The following is an 18,689-nucleotide window of genomic DNA, read 5'->3' as shown; positions in this document are numbered from 1 at the left end:
AAAGATTGTTCGTGGAATGTTTATGGAATTCCATCCGGATTGTGGATATTAGCGGATGCGCAGCGTTACTTATTTGAGCGGCGTTTCACCGAGGAGATCTCGCCCGCCTCGGCCGAAAGCTGCTCGGAACCCACCCATCAAAGTGGCGCGAGGATGAGGTGGACCTCGTGGTTCTGGTTCTGATGTTCTGGTCTCTTTGAACTCGCTTCAACACAAGGGAAATGAGTTTTCTTACGAGGTCAAATACGAGATATCTGGGACTGAATTATTGATGCGTCTCTGTCGGGCCTCTTCAGTGGATTTTCTGCATTCTGTGCAAATGTCGATACTTAGTTTGTTTTTTCACTAACGAATTCCGATCTGAAGGTTGTGAATGGTGTTTAAATATTTCGTGCGTAAAGCTACTGCCAAATTATAGTGCAGGTAGAAACCGCTAACGAGCCCCTGATTTGATGAAAGCATATCTTTACTCAAATGTAGTACTGAAGTACAAGTGCGCGTGTTTTATTCAGGGCTTGTACGGAAAACATGAGACGCCTTGGACGGGATTATTCGACTGAAAGGCTTCAGGTTTTCAGCGCCGACAAAACCTGTCAAAAAGACAACACATGAAATGTTAAGAAGCCCCGCCCTTTCCTCCCCGACAGGAAGCCCCCCCCGGGAAAAGTACACGATCAAGTAGTGCGAACGTCTTTGTGTTTATTGCAAGTTTTTCATGTCTCCGTTGTAGAATAAATAACCAGCGACTTTTAAATGAGGAAACATTAATCCACACGGAAGTAATGAAGCGCGACGCCACTGACCAATCACCACGAGGGATCAGACGATCCGAGTAAAGTCCTTGATGTGGGGGGGGGGGGGGGGGGGGGGGGGGGAACAGTAAATTCCCTCCTCGTCTTCGTCCGGCGCCTGTAAATAATCGTGTTTGGACCCCGCGTGGCTCTGACAGAAATGAAATCCGGACGCCGGCGCGTCCTTCTCCTTCACCGTCACGCCGGCCGCCTCCATCCCATCATCCTTCACCGGGGGGGGGGGGGGGCAATGCCATCGAGCCAAATGAGAACGGCAGACCTTGGAGCCGTTCCGCTAGGAGCCACCGATCACGGAGCGGTGACGTCGACGCAAGCCTGAAGCGTGCACAAATCGCTTCACGTGCACTGACGCGACCCGCTACCTCAAGTGGATCTGATCCCGGACCTTGTGGCGAGGAGGCCGGGGCGGCGTCCGGGGTCCACGTGTCGGAGCGGCGTTGTCAAACGGACGTTTGCGAGCGCGGCTCGACTGTAAATCAGTAAACGTCACTAAGAATCGTCTCTGAAGGTCAAGATTCCGTCAACGAGAAAGAACAAAAGGCAGCAAAGATGATGGTTGCTATGACAATGAGGCTTCAGAAAAGGCCCCAGGCCCCGCCTCTCTGAAGCGTGGAGGCGCGGTAGCAAGCGCACCTCTCCAGCGCGAACACGCGCGGAAAGTTACCGGAGAAATGAGAGAAAACCTGAGGACGGATGTCCGTTCCCGTTCCCGTTCCCGTTCCCGTGTCCCCGAGCGAGGAACGACGCCACGACGACGGGATCCGTCTGGATTCAGTCGGATGACAAGACTCTACGGGAAAAGCCCAACATCGATTCGGATGATCCACACAAGTAAAATGGATTATTTAAACCCCGGTGCCGGGATTCAAGGATTTATTGCGCTGCTCGACTCGCGTGAAAGCGGCGCGGATTACAACCAGAAATTTTTCAGCGGTGTCAAAGTTCTAGCTTCCCTGAGGCGGCGGCGGCGGATGTGCAGGCGGAGGGAGTGGGGGTGGGGGTGGGGGTGGGGGTGGGTGGTGAATCAGCAATGCCCCCGGAAGTGTGCGCAGCATTTAATCAGAGCAGCGCTCTATAATTTATCGCTCAGTAATTATAGAAAACATTTCCAAGCGTGCTGGAAAAACTACAGAGTGAGACGCTCGTCCCAGAAGACGTCCAGCCGGAGACGTGAAGTGACTCCTCTATTCTCGAGTGCAACAACAACAACCCCCCCCCCCCACCCCCCCGGGCATCATCAGCCTCTGAATGACCCAACTGCCCCTTCCGCTAGACTCGGGTCAAAGCAGAGGTGTTTCAGGAGCGTGAAACGGACATCGATCCCTCCCGCTTTCTCCGGCGGCGTCTTCCAGGCCCGAAGCCGTTCACATTCGGGACGAACTTTAAGCGCCGAATAATCCGTGTCGGTAAAGCAACGACCGGTTCCTTCCCAGCAGACCGGAATGAGCGCCGCCCGTCTTTAATCCCGATCCGCGTCTCGTCCTTCGTTGTGAATCCACGAATCCGTTCGTGTGTGGGATCGGGTCCCGGACGCCAACGCCGGCGCTGTGAACCGGGGCGAACCGGGCAGAACCGGGGAGCGGCCGGAAACAGAAGCAATCGCTCAATACTTTCACAGATAATCGAGTCGCGTTGTCGGAGGCTGCTGCTCAGTCAGGCGGACGGATGTGAACGAGGAGGACGGATGCGGAGGACGTCTCCGATCCTGAAAGCCGTTCAGCAGAAGATTACAAAACTCATTCCAAAGATTTATTCTATCAAGTCCCATTTTTGAGTTTCTGTTAAAAGGAGGAAACATTTGGGGAGTCTTTTTTTTTGTCCCGTCCTGTGGGATGTCTTCTGGACGTTCATAGTGATGCTCAGGACACGTCGTCTCCACTTGGGGACACGGAGACAGTCGGCGGCGTCCTCCGACGGGCCGCCGATGCTCGGTGCTCGGTTCTGGCACTTTGCTTTTGGTGCAGGTGACACGAAGGCGGGTGCTTCTTGACCCAGTTGGACCGTAGCCGCCGATCTGCAGCGCCGGGGGGGGGGGGGGGGGGGGGGCTTCATTTGCAGCCTGGTCGTGCCCTCGGAGCGGCCGGAAGGCGCTCCGGCGAGTCGCCGCGGGATCTTACGGCTGAATGGAATCTGGCACAGAGGCCCCGTTTCATTCCGTTTGCGTTTTGTTTTTAAATCTTCCGTTGCTATAGAAACGCTGAAGGGGAATTGCGCTGCTTTCTCCGCGCAGCCCGCGGACCTGTGATGGCGTGAAATGAGGATCGCCAGTCCGGCTGCTGCCTCCATCCGGAGTCAGACGCCAGCGATGACATCATTCACCGCCAGCTCCTCTGTTTGAACTGGACCGTTTCACCGAATACAGGAACTCCATGAATGGATTCAGCTTCCGGATCAGCACCAGAACCGGTCCATCAGCAGCTCACAGTTAAAGGCACCAATATATAAGATCATCATCATCAGCGTGTCCTTCATCCTGACCCTGCATGACTACCACTGCTGCCTCATCATCATCATCATCATCATCATCGTCCACGCAGGAAGTGGTCACAGATTTATTGATGAGACTTAAAGAAAACTTTGATGAAAAATGACGCAAGAACGGAAATAGTGAGCCGTTAAACCCGATTTGTTTCTGCATTCGCCGCCGAACTATCAGCAGAGCTGGTCAGGAACAAAGGGCACACACACACACACACACACACACACACACACACGCAGAGACGGGCTTAAAGATAACATGACCTCCATCTAGTGGCAGAACTGATTCCGCTTCAACACCATGCCTTTAAATCGTTTTAAAGTTGAGACCAGAGCTAAAGAGGCTTTACTTGTAAATGATTTAATTATTCGGACTCCTTTCTAGTATAATTAACTTTAAACCCAAATCGTTTTCTTTATCCTGGAGGACAAGGCCATGTAATAAAAATAAAACGCACACTTTTCACGCGTCGCTCTGAAGCCGGCGAAAACATTTATATTTTGTACTAAATGTGCGAAAAGCTTCAAGGACCGACTCAGTCACAACGTGTCCATTTCTGTTTTTTATTTCTTGTTCTCACAAACAGAAATCTTAACGTAAAAAAACAAAGAATCAACCTTTAGATGCAGGGAAGATGGACTGCGTCGTGTGTGACCTGGTGAAACTCGTTCCGCGTGAAGGTTCCGTGGGCCCGTCTGAATGTCCGGCACCGAAGAGCATCGAGTCGTTTGTTGGGATCTGTGGAAACGAAGAAGAGGTTAGTGACGACCAGGACCAGACCCCAAGTCGTCGAGAACCAGGTCTAGCCCCAAGTCGTCGAGAACCAGGTCTAGCCCCAAGTCGTCGAGAACCAGGTCTAGCCCCAAGTCGTTGAGAACCAGGTCTAGCCCCGAGTCGTTGAGAACCAGGTCCAGCCCCGAGTCTGAGAACCAGGTCTAGCCCCAAGTCGTCGAGAACCAGGTCTAGCCCCAAGTTGTTGAGAACCAGGTCTAGTCCCAAGTCGTTGAGAACCAGGTCTAGCCCCAAGTCGCTGAGAACCAGGTCTAGCCCCAAGTCGTCGAGAACCAGGTCTAGCCCCAAGTCGTTGAGAACCAGGTCTAGCCCCAAGTCGTTGAGAACCAGGTCTAGCCCCAAGTCGTTGAGAACCAGGTCTAGCCCCAAGTCGTTGAGAACCAGGTCTAGCCCCAAGTTGTTGAGAACCAGGTCTAGCCCCGAGTCGTTGAGAACCAGGTCTAGCCCCGAGTCGTTGAGAACCAGGTCTAGTCCCAAGTCGCTGAGGACTAAAGCAAAATAAGGTCTCAAGTCCTCGAAGGCTGGGCACAAATACAACCGATGGTTGGTGAGGAACAGGAACACACACCGAGAGACGTCCGTTTCAACCGATGAAGTTCATCACGACCAGATGGAGGACGGTGTGAGCAAACAGGAAGTCAGCAAAGGCTCTCTCTGGGGAGATGGAAAGGAACTCTGCCTTGTTCTGTGGGTTGATCTGGATACGAAGACACACTATGGGGGGGGGGGGGGGGGGGTAGACATGAAGGATGCAAGTTTAGTTCTCGAACCGCCAACCTCTCGATCACAGGACGACCCGCCCAACCACCTGCGTCACCGCCGCCCCCTTTAGAGATGGAGGTCAATATTCACGTCATCGGAGACCGTTATATCTCAAATCTGAATTAATTTCACTTTTGACGAGTTTGACCAGAGCTAGGTGCTAACACAGCTAGGTGCCGTCAGAGCTAAGGGCTAACAGAGCTAGGTGCCGTCAGAGCTAAGGGCTAACAGAGCTAGGTGCCGTCAAAGCTAGATGCTAACAGAGCTAGGTGCCGTCAGAGCTAAGGGATAACAGCGCTAGGTGCCGACAGAGCTAGGTGCTAACAGAGCTAGGTGCTAACAGAGCTAGGTGCTAACAGAGCTAGGTGCTAACAGAGCTAAGGGCTAACAGAGCTAGGTGCTAACAGCGCTAGGTGCCGTCAGAGCTAAGGGAAAGCAGACCTATGTTGACAATAGAGCTAGCTTCAATTTCTGTTTAGTGCTTTTAAACATTTACGCTTACATAAAGTAAATTCATCATCCGTGAAATTAACATTTATTCTGGAATGAAGTCGTTAGCTTATCTAGCTAGCTAGCTATATATATCACCGACTCGACGTCCAGCAACTTTCACCGAACGCACCTCCGAGGATGAAGGCGCCCACACAGGAGATGAATCCGGACAGAAAGCTGTTGAAGGGGAAGGTTCCGACCAGCAGGCAGTAGAGGAACTGCATCGCTCCGGTCAGCAGGATATAAAGCAAATAGGCGTCCACCACCTTCAGCCGGTTGGGAGTGGAGCTCCGGTACTCCTCCAGAAACCGGGAGATCACCGACAACACCGAGTTCGACATGGTTTTCACGTCCAAGTAGAACCGAACCGGGTCAGCAGCGGTTCCTTCTCTGTCAAATGAGTGACGTGTCCCAGTAACCGGAAGTAGCCTCTGGTGCCACACAAAATATCTTCCGAAACGCTCACGGAGAGGTGGAAGTGGAACAGAGATGATTCACTCTGAAATAAATTTAGAGTTCTTCATCCGAGGTCGTATTTCAGAGCTCGGGAAAAGGACATCTCGTCTTATTGTCAGCGTCAATCGATATCTAATCTGGCTCGCTTTGAATAGCACCGATTGCATCTAAATATGACGTTTGAAACAGAAATGAGATCCGGTATCATCTCCGGAAAACCCTTTAAGCGCAGCGACAGCTTTCTTGCGTACAGGTGAAGTGTCTTCAGCATAGACGATCTTTGCATCCGGTCAGCTGACGTCGGATTTTTTTTCGGCGTTACAAAACATTACAACCGGAGACTTGGTCTGTCGCGCAGTGATCTCAAGCGGAAGAACTCACCGGCTGTCGGCGAAACATGTCCGCAGATGGATCCCGCAACAGCCGCAGCTCCGATTCACGACTGTGACCCCGAGTAAGTCCGCGCGGAACCTTTACGCGTGTTTACTGCGTGGTTTTCTCCGGTTCACGCATCCGGATTGCTGTGAGTGACGTTCAACGACTCAGCAAATGTCTGTAGAAAGACCAGGCGGGTGGTACCTGCTATTTATTCACACACACCTGACACACCGGTGACGTCGTGTGATTGGCGGTTGACCTCTTGACCCCCAGCTGACCCGTCGCTGTTTTCACGCCCTTCTTCCTCTCTTCCAGGTCGAGTTCGCTCTGGGACTGGTGGCCTTCCTGGCGTCCGACCTCCATGTCCCTTTTGAAGACGACGGAGTCCAAGATTCTTGCTTGTAAGAAACGTTGTCCAAAGAAAGTCTTTTTACGAGGCGGGCGGGGAAAGTCCACCTCGAGTCCGAGCAGACGCCTAAAAGCATTTAGTGAATGAATAAAGAGATGTTGTCTCTATCTCCTATCTCTGTGTGGATCGGTTCTGAAACCGACCTCGCCGAGGCTCTGTTTGTCTCGTCTTACCCCTCAGGTATTCGCAGCGACCTGTGGGCCCGGTTTGTGACTCTACCCAACCAAGATCGAATATGGACTCTGACCCTCACCAAAAAAGTGGTGCGCAAACCTGCAGCGCAAGGTAGCGTCCTCTCCTCGCGCTCTGCCCGCGCGTCGATAAACCTCAGCGCCGATTTAACCCCCCCCCTCTCATTCCTCTAGCCACAAAGACGCCTCTGGTGATGGTCCACGGCTTCGGAGGAGGCGTGGGCCTGTGGATCCAGAACCTGGAGCCCTTGAGCCGGTCGCGGCCCGTTCACGCCTTTGACCTCCTGGGGTTTGGGCGGAGCTCCAGGCCGCCGTTCCCCGGCGACGCCGCCGACGCAGAAGAGCAGTTTGTGAACTCCATCGAACGGTGGCGGCAGTCCGTCGGCCTGGAGGACATGATCCTGCTGGGACACAGTCTGGGAGGGTACCTGGCGACGTCGTACGCCATCCAGTACCCATCCAGGTAACGAGACGACTAAGATTCCGAGGAAAATAGGACGCGGATCATAATGTGTTCCGGTTGCAGGGTGTCGCATCTCATCCTGGTGGACCCCTGGGGTTTCCCCGAGAGACAGCAGACCCAAGGGGCTCAGGGGGCGGAAGTGGCGAAGAGGCCGACTATCCCTCGCTGGGTCAAAGCCATCGCGGCCGTCGTTTCCCTCTTCAACCCGCTGGCTGTCATCAGAGCGGCGGGGCCGTGGGGTGAGACCCCGCCTCCGTCGCTTAGACCGCGCCCTCGCCCGCGTCGGCCTCACTTTCGCTTCATGTCGTGGTTCAGGTCCGGGACTGGTCAACAGATTCCGTCCCGATTTCAAAAGCAAATTCGAAGATCTCTTTGACGACGACACGATGACGCAGTACATCTACCACTGTAACGCGCAGACCCCCAGGTAGGTCAGCGAACGCATCGCCGAGTCGCAGAAGCACGTGGAGTCGGCTCATTGACCATCACAGGGGCTGACGTTAGCGTTCGCCCTCCCTCCCAGCGGGGAGGTGGGCTTCCGGGCCATGACGGAGTCTCTAGGCTGGGCAAAGAGACCCATGCTGCACCGGGTCCACCTGCTGCCCGCCTCCATGCCCGTAACCATGCTGTACGGATCACGGTCCTGGGTGGACAGCTCATCCGGGGACAGAGTGGTCCAGATCAGGAGCAAGGCCCTGACCAAAGTGCTGGTGAGTCACGAGGGAGACGTTATCCAATCGGGAGTCTCTTCATTCAATGATGCGGCCGTGCTTAATGGCTGCCTCTGTCTTCCACGGCGCAGCTGATAAACGACGCCTCTCATCACGTGTACGCCGACCAGCCGGAGGAGTTCAACAGGGCGGTGGAGACGATATGCGACTCCGTCAACTGACCGCCGGCGGGGTGAAGGCGGCGCCGGCGGCGGTGCTTTCATGCAGCTCACCGGTTGAATCTATTTATTAATGTGCTCTTATCACTTCTAACGGAATCTAAGCTTTCTATTTAACCTCGTTGATAAATGACTTGTGATGTATTGATATAAGAGTAATACTCACGCCGTCTCACCTATTGTACTTTCAACATTAATGAGAAACTAACACACCGTTTCTAATATAGCATGAAATATGTTGCATTTTATACCAACAATTAAAGTTTATTACCTCGGCCGAGGAGGTTGGGTTTTCACCGGGCTTGGTTTGTTTATCAGTCCGTTAGCAAGGATCTGGATCTGGAGTGTTTCCAGGAACAGTTGATTACATTATGGTATGCAGTTTGTGTTTCGACCAGCAGAGGTCGGTAAAGTTCGTTTCGCAGCTAGCTTTATTCGTACAGTCAGAATTCACACAAATGTAATCCTACAGCTTTCTTTATTTGTGTTTAGCATCCGTAGCGTGACGAGGGAAGCAACCAGGACAACGTTAAACATTCCAGCCAGTCGTCAACGTTTAAGATCTCAAACCCGAGTCCGAAACGGGTCGTCAGGTTCCCGTTCATCGAAAAAAATAAGCACTTTCTCGTTTTAGATTCCTTTCATTCCACGTATGAATCTCAGCGTAGACCTTTGATCACTTTGCCTATTTCGGTCTGACCCATGGTAGCTTTAGCGCCGTTAGCTTTAGCGCTGAGGATTGTTGCTACATCACGTTGAATTGTTTGATTTGTCTCACAGCACCGGTACAATAGGCAGCTAATCGTTGTTAGGTAAACACACGTTTGTTTGTCTTCTATTCTCAGGTCAACTTCATTAATGAACATAAAATTATCCTCCTTCATGGAGCAGCGTTTCCGGCACCGGTCCCGTATAGAAATGCTCGTTAATACTGATAATCCCACGCTTGGTGCCCGTTTAATCTGGAATAACTCTCCGCGTAGGAGGAAACGGTTAAGCGACGCCCGCTCACTGCTCACGGACGATGACGTCCGCCACTCCGTGAACTTGCGTGAGCTCCTTGCAGTCCAGAGACGCCACCAGCTTCCTGGCTCCGGGCTGGGTGGGGACGAAGTGCTCTGTCAGCGTCACCGTGGAGTGACCGCCGACGTCTCTGACGGGGGGGACGGAGGCGTTAGCGTCACCGCGGCGGGAAGAGACGGAGGAACGCCGGCGTTCTTACCCCACGACCACTTGGTGGCCCCGCTGCAGACCCAGGCCCTCCACTCTGAACACCACGTCCTTCAGCGTGCGCGGCAGCGGGTTGGTGAACGTAATCTTCGCCGCCATCTCCTTGCCGACCACGGCTTTTCCCAGAGGCTGCGGAACGTGGATCAAAATGAGTCGGCGGGCGGAGAAGAAGCTGGACGAAATCCTGAAGGGGGTCGGCGGGTCGAAGCCCACCGTGATGCTGAGGTCAGGCGTGCGGAGCCGGAAGGTGGTCTGGCTGGCTAACACCTGCTGGGTCTCGCTGACCCGCCCAGAGAGGGTCAGCATCAGCGCTGCTTGATCCACCAGCTGGTTCTGGTACTGTTGGTAGGGTAGAACCCACTCGATGGTCTTTTCTACAAGGGGAGGTGCGAGAAACAGGCTCAGCGGTTTGTACGCTCTTCTGAAGTATTAGCTCATTAGCTTAGCTTAGCATAAAGGCTCGGCACGGGAAAGAAAACGTGACTCTGCCCATCTACAATGTACTTTTGGTTTAGGCACTCAGATTAAGATCACTTTGCCGCGTTGAGGGTGAGGACGCCATCGTTCTTACAGGAAGGGGCGGGGCTAAAACCAGAAGTTGCGATTGTAGTCCTTAAATTCGTATGGCTTGATCAGAAGTTAGAAGAAGTCGATGAACATTTATTTATTGATCTAACTTTTATCGACGAGCTTCCCACCTTGGTCGGGCAGCAGCTCCACGGGAAGCCGCTCCGTCTTGATGGTTCCCTTCAGCACGCCGGTGTAGTACATGACGGCCACCTTGGCGTGCAGCGTGGTCCGCCGGGCCTCTGAGCTCAGGTTCTTCAACAGGATGCTCAGCTCGGCGTCGGCCCCCATCCGGGGTCCCTCGCCCTCCACCCTCACCTCCATGGACACGTCCTCCGCCGCGGGGGAGGAGTAGATGTGCGGCTTGCTTCCGTAGCGGCTAGCGGTCTCCACGGCGATGCGTTCCTCTTCAGAATCTATTGGAGGAGGAGGAAGAGTGAGCGCACCTCGCCACGCTAAACGTGATCCCTGACGGTGTACCCAGGATCGGTGAGATTCGGGAGCGGCCGCTACCTTCCTGGTGTTTGTACAGGTGAGTGACGTCCGCCCGCTGCTCGGATCCCACGGCTTTAGTGCTGATGCAGTGACCGACCGCTTTCTTCTCGCTGTAGATCTGGCTGAACGTCCCGTCCGGGTTCCTCTGCCAGTAGATCTTATCGCTGTTGACCTGACGGAAAAGAACCCCGAGAGCTTGGTTTTCTCTGCGAGTCTTAATAATAATAAAGATCTCTCACCTCAGCAAAGACAAACGGCGTGTCGTGCTTCAGGTAGACGTGGCCGGCTCGGATGGCGTTGACAGAGGCGGGGCCGCAGCGGAAGGTGCCCTGGCTCGTTTCCTGCGGCGTCGAGTCGACGGCCTGCCAGCCTCCGTGACCGGGGGGCAGGTCTGGTCTCGCCATCCAGCAGTCATTCCAGACGTGGAAGTTCCTAAATGGCGTATATTCAGAAAGGAGGGGCATCAAACGGGAGTTAGCTGGTTTAGCTTAGCGTAAAGAGGGAAACAGTTAGCTTGGCTCAGTTTCCGCACACCATATAGAGTTTTAATTCAGCTTTGGAAGTGTGACTTCACCAAGCTAAGCTAAAGCGAGCCTCTACGACCGAAGAGCCCGACGTCTCTGGGCTTTCACGTTAGCGACGCGCCAACGTGGGGTGTGGATCTAGCGTCACGCCGCCCCGGTCGTGTGACGTGCCGCACATCTCACCAGACAGAATCGCTGTTGAGGTAGTCGATGGGCTCCATGTCCTCGTCCAGATACACGTCTGTACTGAGGGACACGTCCGTGTCGTGAGCGGACTGGAAGTTGGTCACGCTGCGGGCCGGAATGCCGAGACATCGCAGCACTGGAGACAAAGATACGGCGATTAAAACTCGTAAGACTTTACGATCCGTGTGGAAGGTGTGAGGAATGGCAGGAATGTCAGCGCGGGGTGTGCTAAAGTTAGCTCGCGACCGAGGGACCTGATGTTTGTCCAACCTGCCCGTCGTCTTCGTCTCACCTGTGGTAGTGACGGCAGAGAAGACCCAGCACTGTCCGTATGACACAGGGAGCCCGTTGGACGAGTGGTATTTCTTTAAGATCTCCACGCTGCTGCTCCACGCCGCAGGAGACACTCCGTCAGAGTAGTCCCCCGACCAGTTCCCCACCAAGACCCCAAAGTCGTCCTGGGCGTTTATCTGTGAACAGAGTCAAGGAGAGACGGATCAGCGGACGGCAGATCAATCGTTTCCAAGCGGCAGACATGAAAGACGAAGCCAGAGCCATCGCCTTCGACTAATGCCGCAACCCTAATGGCAAATGTTTGTGGTCGAGGCTATTTCGCCTGCTGTCCCCTGGACAACCTGACCTTTGACCTCACCATGGCAGACAGGACCCGGACCACGTTGACCGGATCGCCTCGGCCAGACGGCGGGATGTCGCTCTTCTCCAGGATGAACAGACACGCCTCCAGCATTCCCTCGTGAAACTGAGACAAACGGCACCGTCGCTGAGATTCCCGAAGCGTTCCGGCGCTTCCGGTCACAGAGTTGCCTTCGGGGGGGGGGGGGGGTCCGTACCTGCCCGTAGTTCCACGTGCGAGAACCGATCTGTTTCTCCGTGCCGTAGTAAATCCTCCCGGTGTCGTTCAGGACGTACTCCTTCCTCTCGTCCTCATCGTCCAAGAACACGATGTCCTCTGGGGTGGAAACACACGCACAAACCCAGAGGTGCGTCCACGTCAGAGGTCGGGACTCACCTTCTCATCCAACGCTTTTGGATCGAGTCCGATCCCCGCCGCGGGGCCGGTCTTGGTTTTCCGTGCACCCATGGGAGGGTTGATCTCACAACAAGGTACGGTAAACGGCGACGTCGGTGCTTTTCTATCCCGAGGCAGCGATTGAACCGTGACTCAAACCCTCGTAAACAGTCGGCGTCGCCGTGGCGATGACGCTCACTTCGGTGTGATTCATGCTAGCACACACACACGCGCCTACACGCCGGAGCTCAGGAGTCTGAACTGCATGGGTTCGATGTTCCGCCCTGCATCCGCACAAACCGGGACATCGCCTTGCTTCGGTCCAAACGTAGGTTCAAATGTTTGTTTTTAAAGGAGCGCTTCTGCTCCTCCCTCGCGGGTGAAAGGGGCCCAGAATCGGCGCCGCTCCGCTCCACGGCGTCGACGTCACTCAAGAATGCGATTCCTTTTTTCACAAATGAAATGTCTCAAGGACAGGAAATGGTTAAGCAACAACAATGAGCCAATGGGGCCCCGTGTTCATTTATGGGAAGCGGACCGTCAGCGTGACTTGGGCGGGAAGCGGGAACTCCCGACCCGGCCTTCACAAATCTGCCTTTTTATCTCTGGCTGCTGCTGCGATTTCCGTTGGGTGTGGAAAAGCAACGATACAAAAATAAAGAGAGGGCGAGAGCGCAGCAAACGATGGAGCGGGAGGGAGAGGCCCAACAAAGTCACTGGGGGGGGGGGGGGGGGGGGGGAAGGAGGGAAGTCATGCTTGGGTGGGGAAGGATGGAGGTTCTAAAAGAGAAAGTGGAGCTTGACAGGAAGTGGCAGCTGCGATAATTGTGATTTTCAGCTCTTAGTGGAGGATATGAAAGGCTAGTGGGGGGGGGATCAACAGATAGAGGAAGGGGGCTCGTCTGGGTGGAGACGGGATATAAAGGCAGTAAAAGTGAAGACGACAGCTTGTTACAGACTGTCTGAGCGCAGGACGGGACGGATTCCTGCGTTAACTTGTTGCTTCTCATTTGTTTGTAACCCTAACCCGTCTTCCTCCTCGACGAGTGCATCCGTTCAGCTCGAGTCAGTGATTGTTGTTGTCGATCGCTCAGTGAATCAATCTGTGCATGCAAGGAGCTTCAATCTGAGTTAATGGAACCACCTTTCTGCTTGACGAATAGCATGCTGGCAATAAGTGTAACACACAAGGGGTTAAATAGTTCTGCTTCTGCCTGCAGCTCCACGTGGGCCTCGAATCAGAGAAGTAACTCGACTCCCACAGTCCCGGTGAAGCCGGTTGACGGACAGCGACACACCAGCGGATTAGGCTGGACTCTCTCACCCGCATGTGACGTTACACCGGGCGGCTAGGCAGCTAGCTTCCTGTTAGAATAACGACGCGAGGCCCGAGTCATGCTACCCGATGCAACCGGGCGGCTAGCCAGCTAGCTTCCTGTTAGAATGACGACGCGAGGCCCGAGTCATGCTACCTGACGCAACCGGGCGGTTTTCCCACCAAACAGAACAGTAGCACTTGAACACACCCCTTTCTGACTCGCCGCTTCCTTTCTACCTTGTCCACGCCCACTTCCGGTCTCACCTTCACACCAAGGGTTGAAGAGCATGACGACGTTCTCGCCGGAGGCGAACGCGGTCCCTGCCTCGCCCCCGGAGGAGCTGCAGGTCACCGTGAGGCCGTAGACGCCGCACACGGCGCTGGCAGGCGAGTTGACGGACAGCTTGATCCGGTTGCCGTTTGCCTCCGTGATCTCGGCCCCCCAGCGTTTGTCCTCCAGTTGATCCACCAGGGGGACGATGACATGGGTGCCTTTGGAGACCATGGGCAAGGAACCTTCAGGGCGGGTCGCAGAAAGAAGGACTTTCATGAACATCGGCCTGATGCACGGCATCCGCGCATTCACAGCACGTTCCTTAGCTTAGCATAAACACCAAACGGTTAGCGTTGGCTCCGTCCAATAGGAGCAAGCAAGATCAACACATTCCTCCACCCGACGCCAACGAATCAATTTGCTTTGCTAGCCCGCTACAAAGTGCCCTGGAAACGGACCGCTAGTCTCAAACAGGAAGCTAATTCCCGTCTGGATGTTTTCACGTGCTCCTGCTAACAAACGCTAACGGCGTGCGCCGACCTATAATTCCTAGCTTAAAGCGCTTTGCCTGCTTTTGTGCGTTGGAATTTTCTGATTCCAAATTCAGCAGAGGAAGGATTTAATTAAATTTCATTTAATTTCGTTTCACCTGGAATCCGGAGACTCCGTTTTTGGCGTCTCGTCCGCGTCTTCCCGCAGCAGATCACGCGTCCATGTGAATCCCAACCGCACATGCTCGGCAGCCCGTCGCCCAGCTGTGCGTCGGTTGAACCAACAAACCCCGGGGCTGCTAAACCTCCCACACATGCGTCCAAGAACATCTCGGAGAAGCCAAGCACATTCTTAAAGCTGTCTCTTAGGAGCTCGAACTTTATGCGAGAGACAAACCGACAAAGGGCTGCGGCGGGCAGAATGGACCGGCTGGATGCTTCGGCCCGAGCTGCTGGCTCTGGGGAACCCCTGCTGCCATGCACCGAGGAGAACCTGGCATTTATTAAGACACCATTGTTCTCCTGGACCGGGACTTCCTCTCCCTCAGTGCTCCCTCAAAAAGGATGAAAAACGTTGAGGATTGACTGGGAAAGTCTTAGTCGGACAAAAGGACGGATTAGTCCGTGAAGGTTAGCGGGAATGTCGGATGTTTAACGGTGCTGATGCAACGGCCTTTTTTTTTTTATCTCCAGTGAGTTGTGGGTCGTACGAGGCCCGCGGAAGGATACCACGACACGGCGTCCGGTGTGCCGAGGCCTGGAAACGGTTAATGCTATCGGGAGGGTCGGCCGCTGCTCGATTTAATCGTGACACCTTTCGGGTTGGGGTCAGGCTAAACATCGTGGATAGTTAAACTCATCCCAAGACAGCCGGCGTTGGAGGGTCTTCGTTTATCCCGCACCTGTTTTCAGGTCCAGGCGCAGCTTGTCCGTGTCGGCCTCGAAAGGCCTGTTGAGCTCCAGCTCGATCTGGAAGGGCTGCCCCCTGCGGACGACCATCCCGTCCCCCGGATACGAGTCGGTGTGATGCTCCCGTCTATTCCGACCCGTCTTTGAGCTCAGGAGATCCAGCGAACTCACCGACACCTTCGTTTCTGGGGGAGGAAACCCGAGTCGTCATCGTTGCCGCTGCTTTTACGGTTTCTGTAAAAAAATAGCAGGTAGCCATTTTGTTTTTGACGCCAGAAGTCTGCAAACGTACCTTCCGATTCCTTCGCCTCTCCGTTCGCCGGCTTCGGCTTGATGGTCTCGGCGTCCATCGGAGGGGTTGGAGTTACGGGTTTGATCATTTCAATCTTGTCTGTGACGTCATACGAGGCGCCGTCACGATGCTTACAGCAACATGGACACATCTTCCAGAACCAGCGGCTGCAGAATCCTTCCTCCGGTTTCTTCTCGCTCTCTTTGTGAACGGACAGCTCGACCCTGGTGGGGGGCGCCGCTCCGGGGAAACGCCCCACCTCTGACGTTCCTCTTACTGTCGATCGCTCAGCCGGCATTCTGGGAGATATATATTAAAAGACAGAGCTCAGCGGAGCATAAACAGGATGCAAACAATTGTTTGGCAGAGAATTTATTCCTCTGAGGATGCTTTCAAATCAACCTCATTTACGGACATTCATCCAGTTCTGCTTTTCTTTTACTTTTTTTCCCACAGTAAAAATGTTTTAATCTGCCGTCAGGATTTCCCAAAGCATTCCGGAGTACGAAGCCTTTCATCGTTATCAGCGACCCGGAGCCTTCTGGCAAACAGCCGGACTTCGTCTTCGGTAAAATAGTCTGTTCGCATGCATCGTTATCTAGGAGTGTAAACCATAAGAACATTTATCCTGCCGTTGGCCCCCCCCCCCCCCTTCAAACAGTTCACTAAAAATCACAGCGGGATTAGAGCATCTGTCAAACTGAAGCCCCCCCACCCCCCCTCCCACGCTCAGGCCTGGAGTCTGGGTCAAATATCAGACGCCAAAAGGAGGAAGACTTTCCCCTTCCTTCATCCTGTTGCTCAACATCTGAAATTTATCATCACAGTTTTAACGGCCAATTATCCAAACATAAGGGAACCCATTTGGAGGTTTGAGCTCTTTTTTGCAGCCATAAACTATAAACTTCTTCACATTATTCCACTTCGGAAGACGATGTTGGAGGTTGTGTCGACATGTTCGGGCGACGTTCGCCATCAGTGACGATTCGTCAGCTAAACCAGTCGTTGCTAGCTAGCAAATTAATGCTAACGTTGAACGTTAGCTATAAATGTTCCTCATGATCAGGTCAGGCGCACGAATTCAACCCGTAACCATAGAGATTGAAGTTCCTGAAAAGCCTAAAGCAACATTTCAGCAGTTTCCTTGTGTATAGGAAGTTTCCCCCCCCCGGACACTTGATTCCTGAGCTAAACTTGTTAGCAGGAGTCGTTGCGGCCTCGTAGACATGCTTTATGCGCAGCGGGGGTGAAGGTGGGGCAGGTTTTCCACGCTATTTCTAAGCTGCTGCGTCGTACCGGATTCACAGCCGAGTATTTGCACGGGACGGGCTGCGGGCTGGGAGCGCCGGCCGTGATACTGAAAGTATGCCGTGCAGGTCAAAAGGCCAGGCAGCTGAAGACGCGGAGAAGCGGCGCACGGCGTTATCGCCCTGACAAACAGTCCGTGCCGGTGCAGAACGTGAATCCACGCTCGCTTCTGATTTGCAGCTCCTTGGCTTCCTCTGCTCATCTGGCGGCCAGATGAAATTCCTTCTGTTGCTAAATCCTCGAAACATTCGACAAAGTCGCAAAATCATTACGACACGCGTCAGATTGGGCAACGATCCCCACCCTGAACTGAAGTCACGTTTATCTGAGCCGCCTTTGCTTTAGGGACGCTCATCTCGACTCCTAACTGCAGTTTTATGATTCATAAACAGGATTAAATTCACATTTTGGCGCAACGGCGGTGAACTGAAGTCATTCTAAAATAAACCGCTGCTCCTTTTTCTTTCACAGATCAGTTTTGGTAATAAAAAATAAATAAAAAAAGCAATATATAATTACAGCTGAGTCGAGCGTATCGAGGTTCTCCAGCTTGGTTGCGTTTAAAGCCCAGTGCAACAGGGACTAACGCTTCAGTCGTCGTCCTTTACGCGCCACCAGCCAAGCTCGAACGCGATCCTCGTTTCAGCGCCTTTTTCTTTCGATCCTCTTCTGGAGATCTGTATTAAAAATCTCCACAGAATAGTTCCTGTAGAAAAGTTTGAATTAAAGCCAAGAAGCCAATAAATTAAGGAGTAAAAAAAACTTAGACGAGCTCGCCAGTCTGGGAGTCGGTTAGCATCGAACTAGCATGAGCTAAACGGCAAGCGGCTGGTCTTTGTTTTTGACAGATTGGGTTGATAGTCGTTTCCTCGTCTGTCTGCGTCCCCACGTCTTTTATTCCGGTACGGCGTGGCCTCTTCCTCTGCAGCCGGTTTGTGTTGGCACGCCGGGCCGGGGCCGCCCGCTGGACCCTGAGATAAGCGCTTCGATTTCAAGTCACTGTTCCCACCAGAGCCAAACTGTGGAGCTTAAGTCACCTCCACCGAGGAGCTCGCATTGTCTCCGCCATCAGCTTGTTTGTGTCGAGGAAGCGTCCGATCGATGCTGGAATGGATCAAAAACGTGAAAAAGCAGATCCAGGATTTCATTTCTGTCATGTTTGTTTGTTTGTTTGTTTGTTTGTTTCTTGGGCTGGTCGGTTGGTAAATTATGCAAAAGCTATTGAATGGATTTCCACAACATGGATCAGCTACAGGGGTGGATCGAAAATAAAAATAAAAAGCAAGATGTATTGTTTTGTTTTCATTAATTTCTCAGGAAATAATCCGTAGATTTTGACAGAAGTTGGGCAAATTCAGGGCGTTGCTTTTATGAGTGGGGCGTTTTGAAGGATCCAAATAAAGCTGCTTACAGGATCAAGAAATTGACGCTTAACTAGATTTTATTTTTTTATTTTTAGGTTTGGAGCTACAGTAGACTTTGATTTATGCTTCAGTTCCATTTAAATCGACTGATGTTTGTGCTCGACTGAGACTGAACTCCCTTCCAGTTATCTGGAGAGATTGTTCTCATACCAGACGACAACGCGCGCGCGCGCGCACACACACACACACACACACACCTGCTGCGATGCATGAAGACTGAAACACGATTAAAACAGCAAACAATCCTCCTTTCATAGTTTCTAAATAGATTTCCGTTCTGATAAAAAAAAAAAAAACATATTCAGACTCACTCTGAAACCGGAACATGAATCACAAGATGATTATATAAAGTTCAAAGAAGCAAATAATTTCACTTTGTCTCTTCAGAAAGGGGAAACCGTTCGTTCAAGTTTCATCTTCGGTGTGTTAAAATAATAAAAATGTGAAAATCTTACTTTGTCTGCGCGGATTCTTCTCTGGATCAGCCTCGAACTCTCCGACAGTTTCCTTTTAGAGTC

At 52.9% G+C, this 18,689-nt stretch overlaps 4 protein-coding genes across 5 annotated transcripts in view; 2 read left to right on the top strand and 2 right to left on the bottom strand.

The window, feature by feature from the left end:
• The window catches only part of LOC137904783 (leucine-rich repeat-containing protein 24-like), a 4,215-nt gene extending 2,620 nt beyond the window's left edge, over positions 1–1,595 (top strand). The window contains exon 5 of the mRNA XM_068748986.1: positions 1,547–1,595. Coding sequence (XP_068605087.1) covers positions 1,547–1,595 — 49 coding nt within the window. The remainder of the gene's footprint in view (positions 1–1,546) is intronic.
• Positions 1,596–3,841: 2,246 nt separating this feature from the next.
• Positions 3,842–5,756, bottom strand: dad1 (defender against cell death 1). The gene is made up of 3 exons (XM_068749086.1): positions 5,468–5,756; positions 4,652–4,797; positions 3,842–4,029 (listed from the first exon to the last, which is right to left on the bottom strand). Exons 1-2 carry the CDS (start codon positions 5,676–5,678, stop codon positions 4,667–4,669), a joined length of 342 nt encoding a protein of 113 aa, XP_068605187.1. The 5' UTR covers positions 5,679–5,756; the 3' UTR covers positions 3,842–4,029; positions 4,652–4,666.
• A 364-nt stretch (positions 5,757–6,120) lies between these two features.
• Positions 6,121–8,419, top strand: abhd4 (abhydrolase domain containing 4, N-acyl phospholipase B). Its single transcript, XM_068748541.1, has 8 exons — positions 6,121–6,247; positions 6,487–6,572; positions 6,761–6,865; positions 6,946–7,234; positions 7,298–7,473; positions 7,550–7,661; positions 7,758–7,944; positions 8,037–8,419. The coding sequence occupies exons 1-8, from the start codon at positions 6,201–6,203 to the stop codon at positions 8,124–8,126; spliced, it is 1,092 nt and encodes a 363-aa protein (XP_068604642.1). The 5' UTR covers positions 6,121–6,200; the 3' UTR covers positions 8,127–8,419.
• A 168-nt stretch (positions 8,420–8,587) lies between these two features.
• Positions 8,588–18,689, bottom strand: tgm1l1 (transglutaminase 1 like 1). 2 transcript variants are annotated; one of them, XM_068749261.1, is made up of 14 exons: positions 18,627–18,689; positions 15,440–15,738; positions 15,141–15,332; positions 13,738–13,989; positions 11,977–12,095; positions 11,766–11,885; positions 11,418–11,595; positions 11,123–11,261; positions 10,655–10,847; positions 10,434–10,587; positions 10,052–10,336; positions 9,567–9,727; positions 9,346–9,482; positions 8,588–9,276 (listed from the first exon to the last, which is right to left on the bottom strand). In XM_068749261.1, exons 2-14 carry the CDS (start codon positions 15,735–15,737, stop codon positions 9,132–9,134), a joined length of 2,373 nt encoding a protein of 790 aa, XP_068605362.1. In that variant the 5' UTR covers position 15,738; positions 18,627–18,689; the 3' UTR covers positions 8,588–9,131. The 2 variants fall into 2 exon arrangements, with proteins under 2 accessions (XP_068605362.1, XP_068605363.1); XM_068749262.1 differs by having other exon boundaries at positions 11,778–11,885.

This window comes from Brachionichthys hirsutus, chromosome 15, assembly GCF_040956055.1.
Source record: "Brachionichthys hirsutus isolate HB-005 chromosome 15, CSIRO-AGI_Bhir_v1, whole genome shotgun sequence".
Taxonomy (NCBI): domain Eukaryota; kingdom Metazoa; phylum Chordata; class Actinopteri; order Lophiiformes; family Brachionichthyidae; genus Brachionichthys; species Brachionichthys hirsutus.
This window is presented reverse-complemented; position numbering and strand designations above follow the sequence as displayed.